Source organism: Pseudoliparis swirei, chromosome 6, assembly GCF_029220125.1.
Source record: "Pseudoliparis swirei isolate HS2019 ecotype Mariana Trench chromosome 6, NWPU_hadal_v1, whole genome shotgun sequence".
NCBI lineage: Eukaryota > Metazoa > Chordata > Actinopteri > Perciformes > Liparidae > Pseudoliparis > Pseudoliparis swirei.
In genome coordinates this window covers 18,753,388-18,771,899 of record NC_079393.1, presented here as the reverse complement: position 1 = coordinate 18,771,899, position 18,512 = coordinate 18,753,388, and the positions used below count along the sequence as shown (strand labels likewise).

The 18,512-nt window shown below is 45.2% G+C and overlaps 1 protein-coding gene across 1 annotated transcript in view; it reads right to left on the bottom strand.

The window, feature by feature from the left end:
- Window positions 1-2,193: 2,193 nt before the first annotated feature.
- The window catches only part of mrpl23 (mitochondrial ribosomal protein L23), a 32,421-nt gene continuing 16,102 nt past the window's right edge, over window positions 2,194-18,512 (bottom strand). The window contains exon 5 of the mRNA XM_056416812.1: window positions 2,194-3,104. Within this exon, the coding sequence (XP_056272787.1) occupies window positions 2,940-3,104 (165 nt within the window). The 3' untranslated portion in view covers window positions 2,194-2,939. The remainder of the gene's footprint in view (window positions 3,105-18,512) is intronic.

Here is an 18,512-nt window from a genome sequence, read left to right as displayed (position 1 = left end):
CACACACACACACACAAAACACTTCCTTTGAAGTAGTCATAATTTTTTACAGCCGTGGAGTTGGAGCAAGATATTTACAGAGTAGATAGGTTAGGCTCTACGGCAGAAAAATAGAAAAGACTTACATGAGGAGAAATGTTTAAAAAAACCTGACGAGCCTGAACTTAAAGTTTTGTGACTTTAGGTCTGCAGGAGACGGCGATGACCGGTCTCTGCTGGCACGGACCGGTCTGATCTGCTCTTACAGGAGCTCCAAACACCTGCTTACATTAAACGTCCTGATAGTTTAATATGGTTATGCATCATTGTGCATTTAGTCTGTATTTATATTCAGGAGGGCTTGAAAGCTTCTACCTCCCCACGTTTCCCATCACCTGTCTGTCAGAAATGCCAGGAAAATATTGTTAAAAATTAATTTTCCTCTTAAGGAGAGTTACAATCCCTCTCAGCTCATCCACATAACCTCCAACAAAGGAATAACCTGGCTCTGGTTTGGCTTTTTTGGGCTCTCGTGGGACAGTCAAGTACATTTTGGAGTCGGAGTTGTAAATCAATTAAAATGTGATTAAATAACTATGTTTACATATCTAAAAAAAAAGTATACCTCTGTTGAGTCCTGCAGTTTTATAAAAGATCTCAAAATCAAAGGGCTCTTACGTACATTTTTCATTTTCTGTAGCCAGGATTATGTATTATCTGGCTCCAGAGTGACCTTATTCTCCAGAGCTCACTTACAGGAGGAGACACTTATCATATCGGACTACCTCACCTTGAAATTACGGAGCATCCTGCTGATGTGTGCACCGAGATGGGGGTCAGCCAGCTCTCCCTGCAATAAGGTCCAGCCGACTGCGCCGCCGATAAACTAGAAACAATATTCTTAACATATGAACGGCTCGTGTCCAAAACTTCAGGACTGTGATTTGGCATCTGTTCTCCCTCAGAAGGTTTTAATGTAAATGTTGGTCACAATTTGAGGTAAAGCAGCGTTCTTTTCTTGAAAGAAATCATCCGTTTTATTCCTGGCCAAACACTACGCAATGTTGGCAGGTCCTCCACAGATGTTATCACTTAAAAAAGGAAAGTCTATCCTAAAGTAACATCGTAAATAAGTAGAAGAATATTACAGATTATCTCGTCAGCAAAATTATCATAACGAGTACAAATCTGTAAAAAATAAAACGATTTGGAGAAAGACGGTACTAAAACTTAAAACTTGAATGACCAAGAAATGTGTCGAGAGCATCGCGTTTCATTGGATGTCTGCATTTATGACTTCATTTGTGGTTTTATCCCTTCGACCTTGAAATGTTATTAATTGTTGTATCTGTTTGTGCTGTTTACTTGTTCCATGTAAAGAGATAAAATGACTAAGACATTTATCTGCATGAGCAACAGATGAGCTCATTAAATGTCTCAGTGCTCCAGCAGAATCCAAAATGTGTAGAGTAATAAAATCAGATGCCAGTCTACAGCCGGCGTGCATCCGACCCGAGAAGACACGGAGCAGTAACCCTGTTACAGGGAGCGGGAGGAGAACAGGGACAGATTATTGCTTGGCAAACACCAGAACTTGATTTCTCAACTTTAATGTGGGGCCGGGGGAAGAGTGAGAACAGGAATTTGGTCTTGCTCTCTGTTGGTTAAGCAGCTGTTTCTCTGGAGGTCCGGACTGAGCAACAGAGAGACGAAGAAGAGAAGCGAGAAAGTGAGCGAGGCGCACACACAGAATAAATAAATGGAGTGTCTGTGGAACAGGAGGCTTGTTTGGTAGTGAATCAGATTGCTTTATAGCCACGCAGGGGGTGAGTGGTTCCATGCAGCAGACAATGGGCCAACACGATCAATATTGACATTCTCCTTAGTGATAGCCGAGTTGGCTGGGTGAGGTCAGGGACCGGACCTTTGTATTAGCCAGCCAGCATTGGTGGTCACGGCTGGGGGACACTTACTGTAACCTTGGCCTTTCAGCATAATGGAGGGTCCCTCCCCTTTATGGGCCTGATTACCGTAAGAGGGCTCAGTCCTCAAGTGGCCCGATTCAAACACAGATCATTACTTTGTCAAAACAGCTACCAGACCACGTTGGCGCAGGCGGAGGCCAGCTTGTGTGGCAAACGGCGTCTCGAAGTGCCAGTTGTTGAGCGCAGCAGCCGTGGGAGATGAGGCGAACACGAGAAAAAGAAAGCGGAGCACTTTTGGACAAGTGACCGTTTATTAGTTCTTATTCCAACAGCACTTACAATTAGACAGATTCACTGGCAAGTCCTGCATGCTGGGCAAACACTGGGTACAATCTCTCAAGATTTATGGCAAGAGGTGCTACCGCAAAATAATAAAACACTACAGCAAATTCCATGTCGTTGCTTTGCTTAAACAACAACTCAATTGTTGTTTACCTAAAGTGGTCAATTAATCCAAGGCAAACTCATAAAAAGAGGAAAGGATGCGGGTTGTCCAGGTAGTCTGATCCAACTGGCTGAGAGTCAGGGCGACTAGGGATGCCACAATATACCCCTCCCCAGCATGGGAGAGGAAGAGGAGCGTCGGAGAGAAGGAATGGAAACTCCCAGGGAAAGTCGAGTCAAAGAAAGAAGGGTGCAGAGGTACCGTCGTTAAAGAGGGAGAAGGAGAAGAAGGTGGAGCAGGAAGGGGGGGAGGAGGCAGAAGAGGAGGTCATTTGAGGTGATGGTGATCCTGTACGGAGGGCCGGTTTCATGAAAGATGGAGCCGGGCCTCTCCTCCTGCGTTTCTGTTCTTGCTTGAGTTACTAGACCACATTCACGCACTCACACACATTCTTCTTTACTCCACACGTGTGACTCTTTTATACAGAAATAGAAGTGACATCACAACGGTGGCGTAAGTCAGTACACGTTGCTCCCAATGAAACACCCACGCCACACCATACGAGCAGAGTTCACGGTCAGGGGGCGGTCTCACAGCCCGAACCACTCCGTGACCCCGCCCCTCCTGGGGTCGGGTTTCTGCCTCTGCTTCTCGTCCTCCATGAACTTCTCCTGCATTTCCTCCATGGAGCCCTCCGTGGACGTTTGATCCTTTTCTGGGAAGAGGTCCGGGAAGCTGAACGTCTGGCCCTGGGCCTTGAATGCAAAGGCAAAAAAAAGAGAAAGATTAGCATGTCTCTGCAAAAGGAATTTGTTGTTTATTTTGTATTTAAAATCATTTCATAAACCATTTTTTTGTGAAAAAAGGAAAAACAAGGCGTCAAACTGCATTTCCCTGAAACCAATTCCCTTTCTTTGCAGAAGAGACGTGAGATAACTTGTCTCTCCGCTGATATCACCGTTTCCAGTCATAGAAACGCCGTCTTTTTCTCTGGCATTTAATTTCTCCAACTCTCTCCCACATTTAATCTCGCATCACTCTCCATTTCTCTGGTCTTGATTTATTCAGGGGGAAAGGATGGTATCCATTATTTATTCCATACCAACCCATCTCTGGCCATGGCTAATGCACCGCTGGCCCGACCGTAGTCTGTGTAGAGTACAGTACACACACGTGCACCCCCACGCACTAAACACTCACAGGTCAGTGGGTGCACGCACAGCCTCTCCCTCTCAGCCTTTCCCATGGACACCTGGCAACAAGAATTCACTGTTATCAGTCTCCACTGGAGCCAAATCATTGCTGTCCTCAAATGACTCGACTTTTGATGATGAAGCTGCACTTGTATCGCTCCGTTTTGAGCGCTAACGCTCCCAAAGGTATTCATGATCACTAACGTTGTAGTTTACAGTAAACAGCTTCCACTTCGTAATGACTCAGCCAAATGTCAGAATGCGACTCGCACACTTCTGAGTTAATTCAAAAGGGCCTACCCACATGAAATGAATTGTCAATCAACTATTCTGTTTAAATATGCAAAATATTTAGTTTAGGGTTATTGTGTAGGCGTTAAGGAATGGTCTGGCTCTGATGTGAATGTTACTTTGTCTGTCTCCAACCCCCAAAATACCAAGAAAAACGCATATAATTACCACGGAGCATGGTTTAATTCCCAAAGGAGGGGACAACATGAAGCTCGCTCAGCCAAAGACTCTCCACTCCGAAACCCGCTCGACCGAGACGACAGCGGGAGTCGGAGGGATCATCCTCGTATGCTTGGATGTTCAAGAGCATATTTGCATACGTTTTGTTTTGTTACGTTAAGTTACGGCCAAGAACAAGATAACATCATGATGAAAATAAAATAAAAAAATAGAAGACCAGGTTAATAAAGATGCTTGGTGACTGGATGCTTGCTATGAGATGCTCCATACTTCAAACATGACTGACCCAATGGAGCCTGCACCAAATGTGGTGTATGTAATGGTCATAGTTTCCCAAATATTCTCTCAGGTTCAGATGATAATAGCAGAAGCTTCACTGGACACTGATAGCATCCGATGCGTCTGATAACAGATATAACTGGTAATAGTTAATTGGGGAGGCAATGCAAACGAGCATAATAACAACACAATGGCCATGCTGCAAAGAGTATTTTAAAATACGACTTCCATCGAGATTATTAATAATTGTGTCACCTGTCCATTTAAGACAATACTAAATTCTTCTAAAACAAAATAATTGTTGAGAGGCTGTAGTCTCCCTTCAACCACATTTCCTAGTTACTTACTAATCCTAATTTGAGGTTTTCAGAGAAAAACAGTAAACCCTGGAGACCTGCTGGGTCTGAGCCTGCAAAGATCCAGAGGTCACGGCATTAACCCTCGTGTCCATTAGGATTAATTTGACCCAATTCATTGTTTAATGTCGGTGTTCTTTCGGTAGTCAACAAACAAACATAAAGTGCCTCACACTTAAACTTGGAAAACAATATTAATTCTAATAATTTTCTGGAGGTTTTAATTGCTGGCGTCAAATTGAACCCAAAGGGTAAAATATGTTAGTAAATATAAAGGTAACAGGAGGGTGAAACATTGAATCGGGTCAAAATGACCCTAAGGCGACAGGAGGGTTAAGATATTAACCACAACACAGTCTTTATGCATGTGAACTACAATCCAGCCCGACATGTCCAATCTGACAACACTGGCATGACCTCGCATCGAACTGCATCCAACCATGCAAAACACAACTATTATAACAAATTACTATTTTGGTACGATACTTGAATCTATGTTACTCTCTAAAACCGGGCCATCTGAGTCCAAACTCTCTGATACTAGCTTTGAGGAGCAGCTGAAGCCAAACATGCACAACCTTCAATCAAAAGCAGGAACACTGTTCTTGTGTTCCCGTCTTGCGGCGACGCCTGTGTTGCAAACGGCAGGAGGGTTTTTCTCGCGAGCGCAGTAATGCAGGAGGAGAGACGAGAGCGCAGACCCAGTGAGGAGGAGAGGACTTGGTCAGGCGCAGGCCGAGAGCTGCCAAACACCAGAGAAGCACCTGGAAACCGGCCGCCCTGCCAAGGCCCTTTGTGTCTCTCTGCACCCGCACACACTGCCATCGAGGAACACATAATCCAGAACACAAACACCGGACCAGGCCAAGGGGAGTTCGCCGCAGGAGTACGAGGTGGGGAGAAGGAGGCGGCGGGGAGAAAGATGGAGGCGATGGAGGAAAGGATCTACCACAGCACTGTAAACAGCAGACCTGGCAACGGGGGGGAAACGGCAAACCAGTGAGCCAACAAGACTTCACCCAATTCGAACCGAACGCTGTCGCACGACAGTTCCCAGTTCTGCCGCGGAGCGCTGGACACCTCGTGTATACACATGGCGAAGATTAATATTGGCCTCGGTGAGCGTCGATTCACAAAAACAACAAAGCCCCGAGATTGAAATCAACAAAGCGCCGAGACTCGTTAAACAAGTCTTATTGTTGGCAGCAGGCCGTACCCTGTGTGCGTCTGTGAGAGTGTGTGTGTGTGTGTGTGTCAAAGGTCTGCTGGACACATATCCAAAAGTGCTGGCAGTAGGTATTCTTATTTTAGTTTGAAATATATACATCGCACCAAAGCAGAGGCAAAGCCAATGTCCCCTCGGTCTCCGAGCCAAAGCGCTCTTTCCTATGTGTCCTCTCTCTACTTCAGTATGTGTGTGTGTGAGAGAGAGAGAGAGAGAGGGGGGGGGGGGGGGGCGGCAGTGTGTGTTTGTGTATGAGTGCATATTGAGTGATTTATGGAGAAGACGGAGAGCCTGGCCAAAAAGGACAGAAGTGGAGAAAAACAGTAAGGCCATCATCTTCACCATATTCCCAATTGAATTGAGCCGCCATCCAGGAATATTGAGACGAGGCCCCACACGGCTAGTGCTGTAAACATACTTCTCTTACGCACATGAACAACCCATTACACCCACAGTTTCCCTCTCAATGGGAAAAGAAGAAACAAGAGGGGAAGGCAAATGTTGTCATTGACTCACTCCCAACCCGTCTCACTTTCCCCATCTGTGTGTACGTTTCCTTATTAAGCTCTAATTTAATGTCTTGCTCTGTTCCAGGAAGTGTGCATTTAGGGTGTCGGTCTGGCCTGTGCCATTCGGGGACCACCGTCGGACTTTTAACCAGATGATTGGGGACATCTGCCAAATCAGAGGCAACCATCAGGTGTATTGTTTTCACAGCAGCTGCATTCCCAAAATAGTTTGTGTCTTTATTGGTATGTATTGCTCGCTTAGAAGCCCCTTTTGGTGCACATGTAATTCAGTGCAATGTCCCTAAATGGTGTATGTGTGTTCATGTGGACACAACAGAGTGATACACGAGCACCAAGTAATCCTGTTTGCAGCTGAGAGCGAAGGGGGTGAAGAGGAGAGTGAAAAGAGAGAAGACCAGGCGAGGGGTGGAAAGAGGCTCACAAAGGACAACTGTATTCTATCCGATTGACCTTTGCTTCTGATCTGCAACAAACTAAGTATACAGTTGTAAGTTAAAAACAGCCGTGGGCACTTCTTTTCTTAAAAGAAGAAGAAGAAAAAAATGGAAGACTGTTGAGAGACTGGACCAATGTTTCCAGTAACCTCGGAATGCCCGTGAAATCAATACAAGGAAAATGTAAAGCGGGTGACTCTTTTATTATTCATAAGCTTAGATTTAAGTCTGAAATATGAAAGCCATAGTTGTTCTGACTCGATGTCTTTAAGACGTCTTTGATGAGAACAGGGAGGTGCCGGTTCACGGAGCTTTTCCGACCTGGAGCTGAATGGATCGTTATTGCACTCGGCAGCAGAGGACACAAAAGGCCGATTCAACCTGCTGCTCCGGGAGTTAAAATATACTGGACATGACTGGACGGGACTGGACCTGGACCAGACATCGCCATGTGACAGATGAGATACACATTAGCATTTAAATGCCTCTGAAGGGCCTGAGCACAGAGTAAGAACTATGCTACAAATCTGACCAGAAACAAGACAAAAGGAGGCTTTCAAAGATGATTACTCAGCCCCATTGTAGTAGGTTTGGACTGAATATTCCAAGATCCTCAAGACAGCCTTCATGGTATCACATTTTATTTCCTCTGGAATGAAAAAAAAGTTTGAAGCAACATTTTATTACTTAAGAGAATGTACAACAGCCGTTAACCCACTCTCGAGGTCAAAAGGTGACTTCTATTCATATAATCTATTCAACCTAAAAATGTAATCCATCGGGGAAAAAAACTTTCTAAAACCTCTTTTACAACCTGGGAACAGCCTTTCTTTTGTGCTCTCCAAAACCTTGAGCACCTAGATTTAGTCAGTGCGTTTACATGATGGTATAATTCGAATCTTGCTTTAGTCGGACTATGCTATCTTTTGGGGGATCTGCTGTTATCCCAATATACATGGCAGTGAGTAATTCGAATCATTGGCCGAAAGCATGTCATATCCGATACGATAGGCGGCGCTGTTTTCATTACAACTCGTGGTGATACAGCCATTTCCGCTTGACCTCTTCACCACCACCAACAACAACATTTCGAGAAAGATGGCGAACAGAGAGCAAGGCGACTACATCCTCTACTATTCTTCCATGGTGTTAATAGGAGTACAGCGAATGCAAATGGCGCTATTGGCTGAGTTGATAACGGAGAGAAGACGCCGTCGCCGAAGGTACACGGAGAATTTAATTTATCGTCTCTTTCGACTTCCGGGTCACGACATGGGAGGGAGGAGGGCGGCGGGATCTCGAGCATGCGCAAAGACGCAAAGTCCAGTTCCGAATCGATTTCACCATTACATGCCGCGAGAGTCGAATTATCAACTGGATCGGACCGAGCTATGTAGGGGTGTGAATCGGATCGAAGTCGGACCGCACATAGTCCGACAAAGGTGTTTACATGAAACGGATAATTCGATTTCAGTCCGACTAAGCCAATAATTCGATTGCATGAAAACGCACTCAGTGTTGAGCTTCATAAGATTGGACTGATTGGTGGAGGCTAAGTACTCTGACTTCTTGGACGAGCACACTTGACCGAGGAGCTCTCAATGTGGTCGCAGAGACCGAAAAGGGCTTTAAGTGGTCTGAAAATATGAAACCGAGACATTCACACAGGCCCTAAGAGACCGTCAGACACACGACATGCATATCCCCTTTTATTGGTGATGGACAACCCAGAAGGCATCAGAAGATAGTGCCATTCACAAAGCAGTCAATAAAAATCAACCAGATGTTGGCGGGGCCATGAGGGTGCAGCCAAATCTGGACCGCACACTGAAACGGAGAGGTGTTGACGACGCGGTGAGAAATCTCATGAGGCTGTGGCTCATGCAGCTGCGGTGGGATAAACCGTGGCGAAGCTAAGAGACATCTTTAGTGTGTGTGTGTGTGTGTGTGTTGGTGAAAAAGAGACTGAGAGGTGTTCACATTGTGGTAGAATCTATTTTGACCGCAACGCGGAAGGCAAAGCTTGCAGACTACAGAGGGACAGACCACACGATGAGGTTACCAGGATTAGAGCTGAGGGCAACCCCCTGCTGAGCGCATGTGTGTGCGTGCGTTTGTGTGAGTGTGTATAAACACGATTTAACTAGGGAAATGTTGACTGAAGCATGCATCATGCTCTTTTTCAGCAACTCATGCAGTTGTACACATCGACACCAGAAGCTGTGAGTTGCTCATTAAAAAAGCCACCATTTTCCTTCTGTTGGCCAGCCACCAGCTCCACTTGACCAGTTGGAGAAGGTTGCGCCGCCTTGCTTGAGGGTCAGGCCTGAGCAGCCGGGAACGCGGATTTGAAAAGGTGTGATCACACCTTTGTGAGTCTGTTTTCTTTGGTCTTAACCACAGATGAAAATGTTGTACATTTTTCTTTTCGGTTCATTTAAGTTCACACTGCCCAATTACAAGTGAACCGGGGGCTTGTAAACGAGTCAGATGGACTCACAAGTAGCTTGTTTATTGGACAGAGTTTTGGCAACCTGTCTTCCTGCAAGATTACAGATTTTGGCAGCCAAGGAGCAATAAGGGTAGGGTGGGCAGGGGCTGGTGAACCAAATTGTATTCCAGTTCCTTTAGGTTTAACTAAGCATTTGGAACTTATCTGCACCTTTTTGACCTAATTTAGCATCTCTGATCTCATAGCAGATAAGAAGGAAATAGCTGCCTATAGTGATCAGGACAGGCTGTGGTTTGCCCTTGGTTCACTTTGTTATGCTAGCCTTTCCAAGCATGAGTAACTGCTGGCTATCCGATATCAACATCCGTCTCCTTGTACCCATAAAATCATGTGAAGAAATGCCCAAACAATGGACAACATGTTCATGAGAATGTTTTGGGGGCTGTTTCTTGCAGTTAGTTCACATTATATTCCCCCGTTCGAAAAAACTCGACCTCAGTTGACTTGGAAGCGGACCTACCAGGTTTGCTTTGAATTACACTGATGAGAATAACAAACCAACAGAGCGTTTCCCAAAAGTTAGGTATGTTTGGGTATGTGTGAAAGCTCAAACTCAGTACAGTCTTATAAGGTGGTCTATGCTAACACACACACAGTAATATATATGTCTGAAAGGCTAAAAGACAGAGAACGGGATTTGCACTCAAGTATTAAGGCTAAATCTTTAAAGCCCAACAAAAAACCTTCGGACATCAAACATATCATTCCAACTATTGATCTTAGGTTAGAAACCCACACCTACAGAGAATATCAAATTGTTGCTCTCTACCTCTACAGTTTCTTTTGCCTAATATTGCAACATCTCAGGTTGCTTTTCTATCTGGAATCACTGAGAATAAATAGTCTGAGCAAAGTGGGAGAGGCAGGAAAGACGATGGAAGAGGGCAGAAGAGAAGATGACTCGTCTGATGACTGTAAACAGCTCCCTCTGCCAGGCCCCTGGGTGGGCCACACATTCACTCTCACTTTATCTCATTGACACACCCACACACCCACACACACCCCTTAGAGTTACGGGAAGAGAGGGCGAAGGGTTGCAATGCACTGTTGTTCCCTCAGGAAAGACACGGAGGTGAGAATGATTCGATGGGATGTTGAAGGAGGATACAATGACAAAAATCTGTTCAAAAGTCTGGTGAAGAAGTCAAACTGAGAGCACATGAGAGCCTGAAAGGCATTTAGCAAAATAACAGCTGAGAGAGCAAAACATCTCCCTCTGTAAGAGACGCATAAGTGGCGGCGAGAGTAGACCACTAACCAATAGCATCCTGCCGTGGGTTCGTTCAGGGTCCTGACCCCGGTCCTCCCTCCAATTACAATGACATCTCCTCCACAGCTCGGCAACAGCCAAATACCGTGGTCAGATTTGGCTTGCTGGGATCTAACTTTTGACGTTCACAATAATTTGGTGCACAATATGTTGGTCAATGTGTTTTTGTGTGTAGAGATGATATGAATGTATAGGGAAATATATTGCTTGCCATGTGATTCTTGATTCAGCATTGATGCATTAAACTTTTACAATGGGAATTCAGATATTTAATCCCACCCAGAGATGGTGAAATAATCACTTACTTATTGCAGTTTAGGAGGTATATATTTCTAAAATATTACATTTCCACGTGAAAGCCCGTTTAGCTAACGTACGTTAGCACTCATTAACTAGCATTAGCACTGTATTCACATGCTTTTGATACTTAATGATTGTAACAGTGAATAAAGACCTACCCGGCTTCCTGGGAACAGAGTTACTCCTTAATGTCATTGTCTTCTGTCTTGAGCGTCAGGTGATATGGTGGTTCACTTTTACACTGTCATCTTTAGGCTTTAGCTTCTAACTTTATCTTTTCAACATGTTTTTACTGCCGATTCAGTTTTCATCCTACCAATCACTTTCTCCTGTTTCAAAAGGGGAGTGTAGTTAGCGTAAGTGTGGGCTCCATGGTAGCTCTGACTACGGCTTAGCCAAAGGTCAATTACACTGGGACACATGAATGCATTGTTTTCTTGTGAATTCCTCGTGCTTAGGTAGGCAATCTGAATCCATCACTGGAATGGTGGACTGCCACTACCAAGAACAACTATCTGGCAAGGTTAAATACTGAATGCAAATACATTGAATAGATATTGCAGAAAAAATGCAGACCATTAATAGTATCAGAACTAGAGTCTGATTTAATTAAATTCCGAGGATTACAACTTGAAATACCGATTCTCAATTACCGTTCTAAAAATGTGCCAGCGCACTTTTCTAAACCATACAATATAATTACAGTTCCACGCAGTGAAGCTTTAGTGCAATTTGTTTGTAAATAATGTACTCCATTGGATTGGTATTTAGTATTAGTCCAAAGTGAGTTTTTAAATCAGATGTTATTAAAAGATATTGACAATTATGCTTTTGTGAATGTGGTCATACAATGAGAAACTTGAGAACTACAGATGCATTAAGATGCACAGGAACTAATTGTGTGATATGTTTTGGGACAAAAAGCACGAGCAAGGGTCAGGCAGGTGGGCGAATACCGGCTCTGCTGTCACTGAAAATACTCTAGCGTCTTTAGCAGGAACCCCCTGACATACGAGTGCAGGGCGTCTAGTGATACATACGTACTTCTGCCCAGAAACAAACAGAGGGAGTGAGTGAGAAAGTGTGTGTGTGAGTGTGAGTGTGAGTGTGTGTGCGTGTGTGTGTGTGTGTGTGCTTGGTAGTTTTCATGTCTGGGCATGTCTGCTCCTGGAGACATTGGACCCTTGTAACAGAACTCTCAGGAAAAGATCATCACCATATAAATACACACCCAGCCACTCACAAAGACATTCACGTCTATCTGCTCTTGAACTGGACACTGATGAGGATAACGACAACAAAAACAATAACAGCAAAAGCCAAGGATAACACCACCAAATCTGTCCATATTAACAATAATACCACGGGGTGAATCACAACGCCTTCTGTCTTCGATGTCAACACAACCTCTGTACCTTAAATCACACCTAAATCGTGCCTGTCTCAACCACCCACCCCCATTAAACACATAAACAGCTGTTCACTACCATTATCCCCTCCATCAATGTCATCCCCCCCCCGCCTCAACCCCCCATGTACCCCATTTCTTCCCCACCAATGCATGTAAACAACCCTCACTTACCCTCCCCCCAATTTGAAGCATCTTCTGCACCTACCCCGCCCCCACACCCAGCTATCTATCTAGGCTACCCCCCACACACACACACACACACACACACACACACACACACACACACACACACACACACACACACACACACACACACACACACACACACACACACACACACACACACACACACACACACACACACACACACACACACACACACACACACACACACATTGCCCCTGCCCCCTTGCTGACTGAGGAATGCGAGGACCAGCTGGTGGAGAAAATAAAAAATGAAGAAGCATACCAAAACAGGAAATACATCAGCAGGGGCCTATCAGAGGGCTTTATCAGGCCAGTGGCAGCTCTGCTGAGAACCTGGGTGGCGCCGCATGGTGATTGGCTGATCAAAGTGGCAGCTGTGTCATTATAGGAGGTCAGGGGTAATCAAGAAAGGTTACGAGCATGCACTCGCGTGTGTGTGTGTGTGTGTGTGTGTGTGTCAATGCTGGAATGCGCGTGTGTTGCCATGGCTATCTAAATAGAGGGGGAACCTGAGAGAAATGTGGGAGGAAATGAGGGTGATGATGACAGAAGATGCTGCAGATAGATAAGTAAGAATCAATCGAAAACAACAGAAGAAAGGACGGCGAGGGAGGCCGTCCCTCTTTAATTACATTTTTCGCGGCAATACATCGGCAGAACCGTCACGTCGTGTCAATAAAGCTCGTGTCATCTGAACTGAATCAAGCGTTAAGAGTGACACGTGCGAGAAAGAAACAACAGGAAGCCTCAACTGAAGCAAGTCCAAAAAAAGAGAGGTTTGCGTGTGAGACACCAAACCGAAAAGTTGAGACGCTGCTCTGCTCTCTATAATTCATGTTCTCCCTCCACTGAGCTGTTATGAAACCTACACATACACTCTCACACAGGATTTTTCTTCAGAGGGAATTTTTAAAATCAGGAGACATGTAGGGAGATGGGAAGGGGGGGGGGGGGGGGGGGCTAATTGCCAGGAAATGCTCACCACCAGCATCGATGCATGTGCCCATGCACACATACGTTCACACACACACACACACACACACACACAAATTAGTGTATCAGCCCGTTGCTTCCTTCCGAAGATTTATACGCCTAGCATGCTGACAGATATATTTAAGTGAAGGTGACTCTTGATAAGAGGAGAATCATGACTTTCTCATGTAGAACTAATGCCACCATTTTCTCTCCCAATACTACATGCATAACATTTTGCAGCCGTCAAGCAAAAAACAAGGCTCTAGTGTGTGCAAAGTGGACTTGGCCTTGATGGCCTCATCACATTGAATTGTGTGATGATATTTCAGGTTGTATGAATATGTGGGGGGATTCATTACATTGCTTTCAATGTGCAGCATGTGCTCACGACTCACCGTTTTTTATCAATAAAAGTTCGAAAAAAAAGCATAAACCTGTATTTTGCCGGATGTTAGATACATCTTCTTTTAATGGTTTTATTGATAGATTGATTATATAATTCAATATGCGCTTGTTTTATATTAGATGCTTTTGTTTCTCCCCTGTACGAGCATTACAGCGTCTTGTCGCCAACGTCCAGAGCAGGTTGTTCAAATGAACATGACGCAAGTTATTTTAAGATGATAACTCAGGTTATCAGTAGTTATAATTATTATTATTATTATTTCAAACTCAAATTGACGACGGATAAGAAGCCTTGCATACAGAAGAAACAGTGTCATGTAAGAATTTCACATGATTAACTGTCTAGCTCTATGTAAAAGAGAAAAGTGAGGCAGACCGAGGAGAATAAAAAGCACTGGGGGAATTGTGGCAAAAGTTAAAAATGTTAATTGCCGTGATAAGCAAGGGTGAGGCAGCACAGAGAAGGGAAGGAAGCAGAGCGGCAGACAAGACACACAATGCTGTGAGGAAAGCCTGTGTAAAGGAGGAGGAGGGAGGGAAGGAGAACAGGAGCCATCGTGATCCATAAAGTTGAAAATAATAAAATTCCACACTGAAAAGCCAGATTTCCCACTCGGCCCGGGCCGCCGGATTCAGCACCTCCAGCTCCCGAGATCTGGGTTCTCGCAAAGTGGAGAACACGGACGGGAGCATGAGGGGGATCCTTTCACCCCCCCTATCCTGCACCCCCCCTCAGCCCAGCCAGATAGACAAACAGTCACACATATACACACACACACACACACAACCCTAGAGGGTCTATTGTTAAGCAACAAGGAGTCAATAACAGAGAGGAGATGAGGAGGCTAGAGAGCGAAGCTGCACAGCCAAACGTTGCCATCTAGTGTCAGTCAAACAGAGGAGAGCCACAGCCTCCCTCTCACTCTCAATACAGCTGTTTCTTTCTCTCTTGCTCTCTCCCCCCTTTTCAGCTGTGTCACAACTCCTCCATGTTTGCCACTCAGTCTCTCCCTCCGTTTGTTTGTTTGTTTCTCTCTCTCTCGCTCCGTCACTCCCCATTCTCTCTCACTTGAGTGATGCCTTCCCTGTGGATGGAGCGGGGGTGGAGAAAGAAACAGAGAGAAACACGGGAAATGAGCAATTTGAATGAAGCTACCACTTATTCTATAACTGTTGGTCCAACCCCGTATCTTGTTTTGTTCTGTGGTCGTCAGGTCGGGACGGTGCTTTGGTGCGCAGAGAGCAATCCGACTGGTGCAACTGGTTTGCTGCATTGCTGTCAGTGATCAGAGAGAAATATTGGCAGCTTATTTAGTATTTTTATGAAATCTAGGCCACCAGACACACAACTAACAAAGAGCCACTAATGGGAAAATGAGCCGTCTTCACAAGAACCGAAAATAAAAGAGGGTTTACATTTATAAGTAAAAACAACTTCTGAAAACGTGTAAGATTACACGGATGTGACTTTCAGACGACGAAACATTACCACCATGATTACAATCATAATATTCGAATGTTATGTAAATAGTATGTAAGGCATCAAGGAGAACTAGATCGTGACTACTATCATAATAATGACGTCATTGGTTTACGTGTAAACAAAACGAGCTGCTCACTTCATGATGACTAAAAGGTCGGCATCGTGACAACGCCTCGGACCATCTGTGTGCCTGCTCTCCCTTCTGCTGCAAAGTTTTCACTCATCTACTTTCACTACTTTCTCCCCGATGCGGACTCTCCTCCGACTGTACGGAGAGAGCTTTTGTCCGCAGATAAACTCTGTTGAATGGAGCCCGAGTGGGACTTGTGCAACCACGCCCCACAAAAGGACGGACTTACGCCGCTGCTTACAGACTCCCAGCGAGGTGTATACAGGCTGTCAAACAACAGCTAACTGCCGTGGATATTTATGCTAAATGGTTGCGAGCATTCCACAGGTGCCTGGACGTGCCATGCGGTGCTCCACACACAAAGAACACAAACTGCTGCTCCTCCCCTCTGACCTCTTCAGAAAACAACTCCGGCGAAATGTCTGAGATTCCTCTCTTCTCACGGATACCATCGCTGTCTTTCCGCAGACGATGGAGAAGGTGAATAAACCTAAAGAAATAAGGAATATCATCCAAATATCTTTTTCAGAACTGCTCCCTGTAATGCAACGGCGGTTTAACCACAGAAATGCTAATGACATTTAAATAGATGAATAAAATCAAAGGTTTTTTTACAAAATCCTGCAGGCAATGCTGAAAATCAGCATGTTGTCAGATGTTACCAGCTGTAGACAATCTGCTGATTGGACGTCGTTACTTTTACAGCATGCATGTTACATTTACAGCACAATGTGGCACTAATCTGGATCATTCAGAAAAGCTGAGACTGGTAGGCATCCCATTCATATATTCACAGCGTCACCCTCTGGGAGCTTTCAACGTGCACTCTGAGCACTCAGCCCACTGAAATGCTGCAGCTGGCACCGGAAAGCAAAGTTCGCTCGCAAACTAGCTGCCACTCCAAAGACAGAAAATAACCTCCGACCAAAACTCACCACAGCCTTTTCATTTGCATGCCAGGCAGAAAGTACTTTATCGTAAATGTTTGACTGATAGTAATGTTGCAGAACAACGACTGAAAACATTTTAAAATGACTATAATTTCAGAAGCGCTTTGCTTTCTCCTGTATGAAAAGCACCAGATTGCGTTTCAAAGGTTTCACGTAGAAGCAAGGTTCAACTGGAAATGGTCGCACGTTGCACTTCAGCTGTGAGATGAGCCAAGATAATTTAATGAAGGTAAATCACCGGGTCTGACATGTGTTATGAAAGCTGCATAAAAGCCTTTAGCAGGCTCATGCAAGTCGACTTTGAAAGAGCATTGGTTGCAAAACTGCGCACGTTTTTGCTGAAAATGAAAGTGATCTGACTTGCTTTGTACATACTGGAATATTCCTAAAAACCTGAGGAAAAAAATCACACAAAAGCAAAGTGAACTCGACAAGAAACTTAATTACACCTCCTGGACATGAAGTAATGTCTACAACAGAGGTTCAAACAGGGCAATGCAGAATGTGATCTTCCAGCATCAAACAGATGGAACAGTATGACTTGACTGCGAAAATCTGAAACAAGTGTTACCCTGAGCGTCGCGGTCAGAGCTAGCTCTTTTAGACTCCGCTTGGCCTAGCGGTGCATGAAACAGTCCGACTCTTTACACACCAGCTCCATTGAAGTGCAGCCAGACCTGAAAGCAGTCTGATAGACTTTCATTTTGTACTGCTGTTTTTGTCAACACAATACCTGCACCACCGACCTCCGCCTGCTTGCCTCACACACACACACACACACACAGACTCACACTCACACCCAAACCCTTAACCCCCTCCTACTGACTGCTTTTCCCCGTCTCTGGACCTCCCTGCTCTGGCATGGCTCCATCATAGCCTTAGTCAACCCCCCACCCAGACTCACCCCCCCGTGTGATCCCTTCACACACACACACACACACACACACACACACACACACACACACACACACACACACACACACACACACACACACACACACACACACACACACACACACACACACACACACACACACACACACACAGTACACATTTCACACATGCAGACGCTATCTCTTCCCCCGTTACTGGGGTCCCCCTGTAAGCCTGAGGAAAATGGCTGTGACGGAACCCCTCTAACGGGAGGCCTCCCTTCAACCACAAACAAAGAGTAAGGAATGAGAGAGGGAGAGTATTACTGCTGCAATATTAGCTGATGGAGGGAGCAGGGGAGAGAGGCGGAGGGGAGGATGAGGGTAGAATGGGGGGACCGCGGTGTGAGCATCGACCCACAGAACACTCTCCCACATGTGGAGTCAATTAGGAACAATCTTGTTTTCTACCCACCGCTGCAAAAGAAAGGAGGGTTTTCTGGAGCAGAGTGTGTGTGTGTGTGTGTGTGTGAGAGAGAGAGTGCGTACACAAGAAAGAGAGAGAGCGAGTGAGGTAGGAAAGAGAGTTAAACGAGAGAATGTTTTTTCCAAAAACCTGCCAGAGAAAAAGGCCGGATATTCGGTTTTATATCAAGCCATTTAAAGCACAAAGGGAGCCTGCATCCGAGTATTTCGACCCACGGTTCACCATCAAATGAGAATGACTTCAGAAAACCACGACGTTCAGAAAACCACGACGTGATTACGACTGCAGAGCGAATGGCACTCGAGGAAAAACACAGGTCCACTGAGACCTGAGGACACAATGTGCATGCATGTGTGTGAGTGTGTGGTGTGTGTGAGTGTGTGTGAGTGTGTGTGTGTGTGAGTGTGTGTGCCGTTCTGCATCCTCACACCTATCATCGTCGTGTGCCTCTGGTGAGACAGAAGCATCACTACCAACTCTGCGAGGAACTCCAGACGCACACAAAATCACAGGCCACTTCCTTGGTGTCAGACAAGAGGAAGTCTCCCTGTTTAAAGATTCATGGCTGCTTCAATTATGTATCCTCTTTCAAATGTCGTGTTTAGACAATTTTCATTTTTCATCCGTTATAAGATTGATGGCTGGGTGGGCGGCGTGACGTAAACAAGCGTCT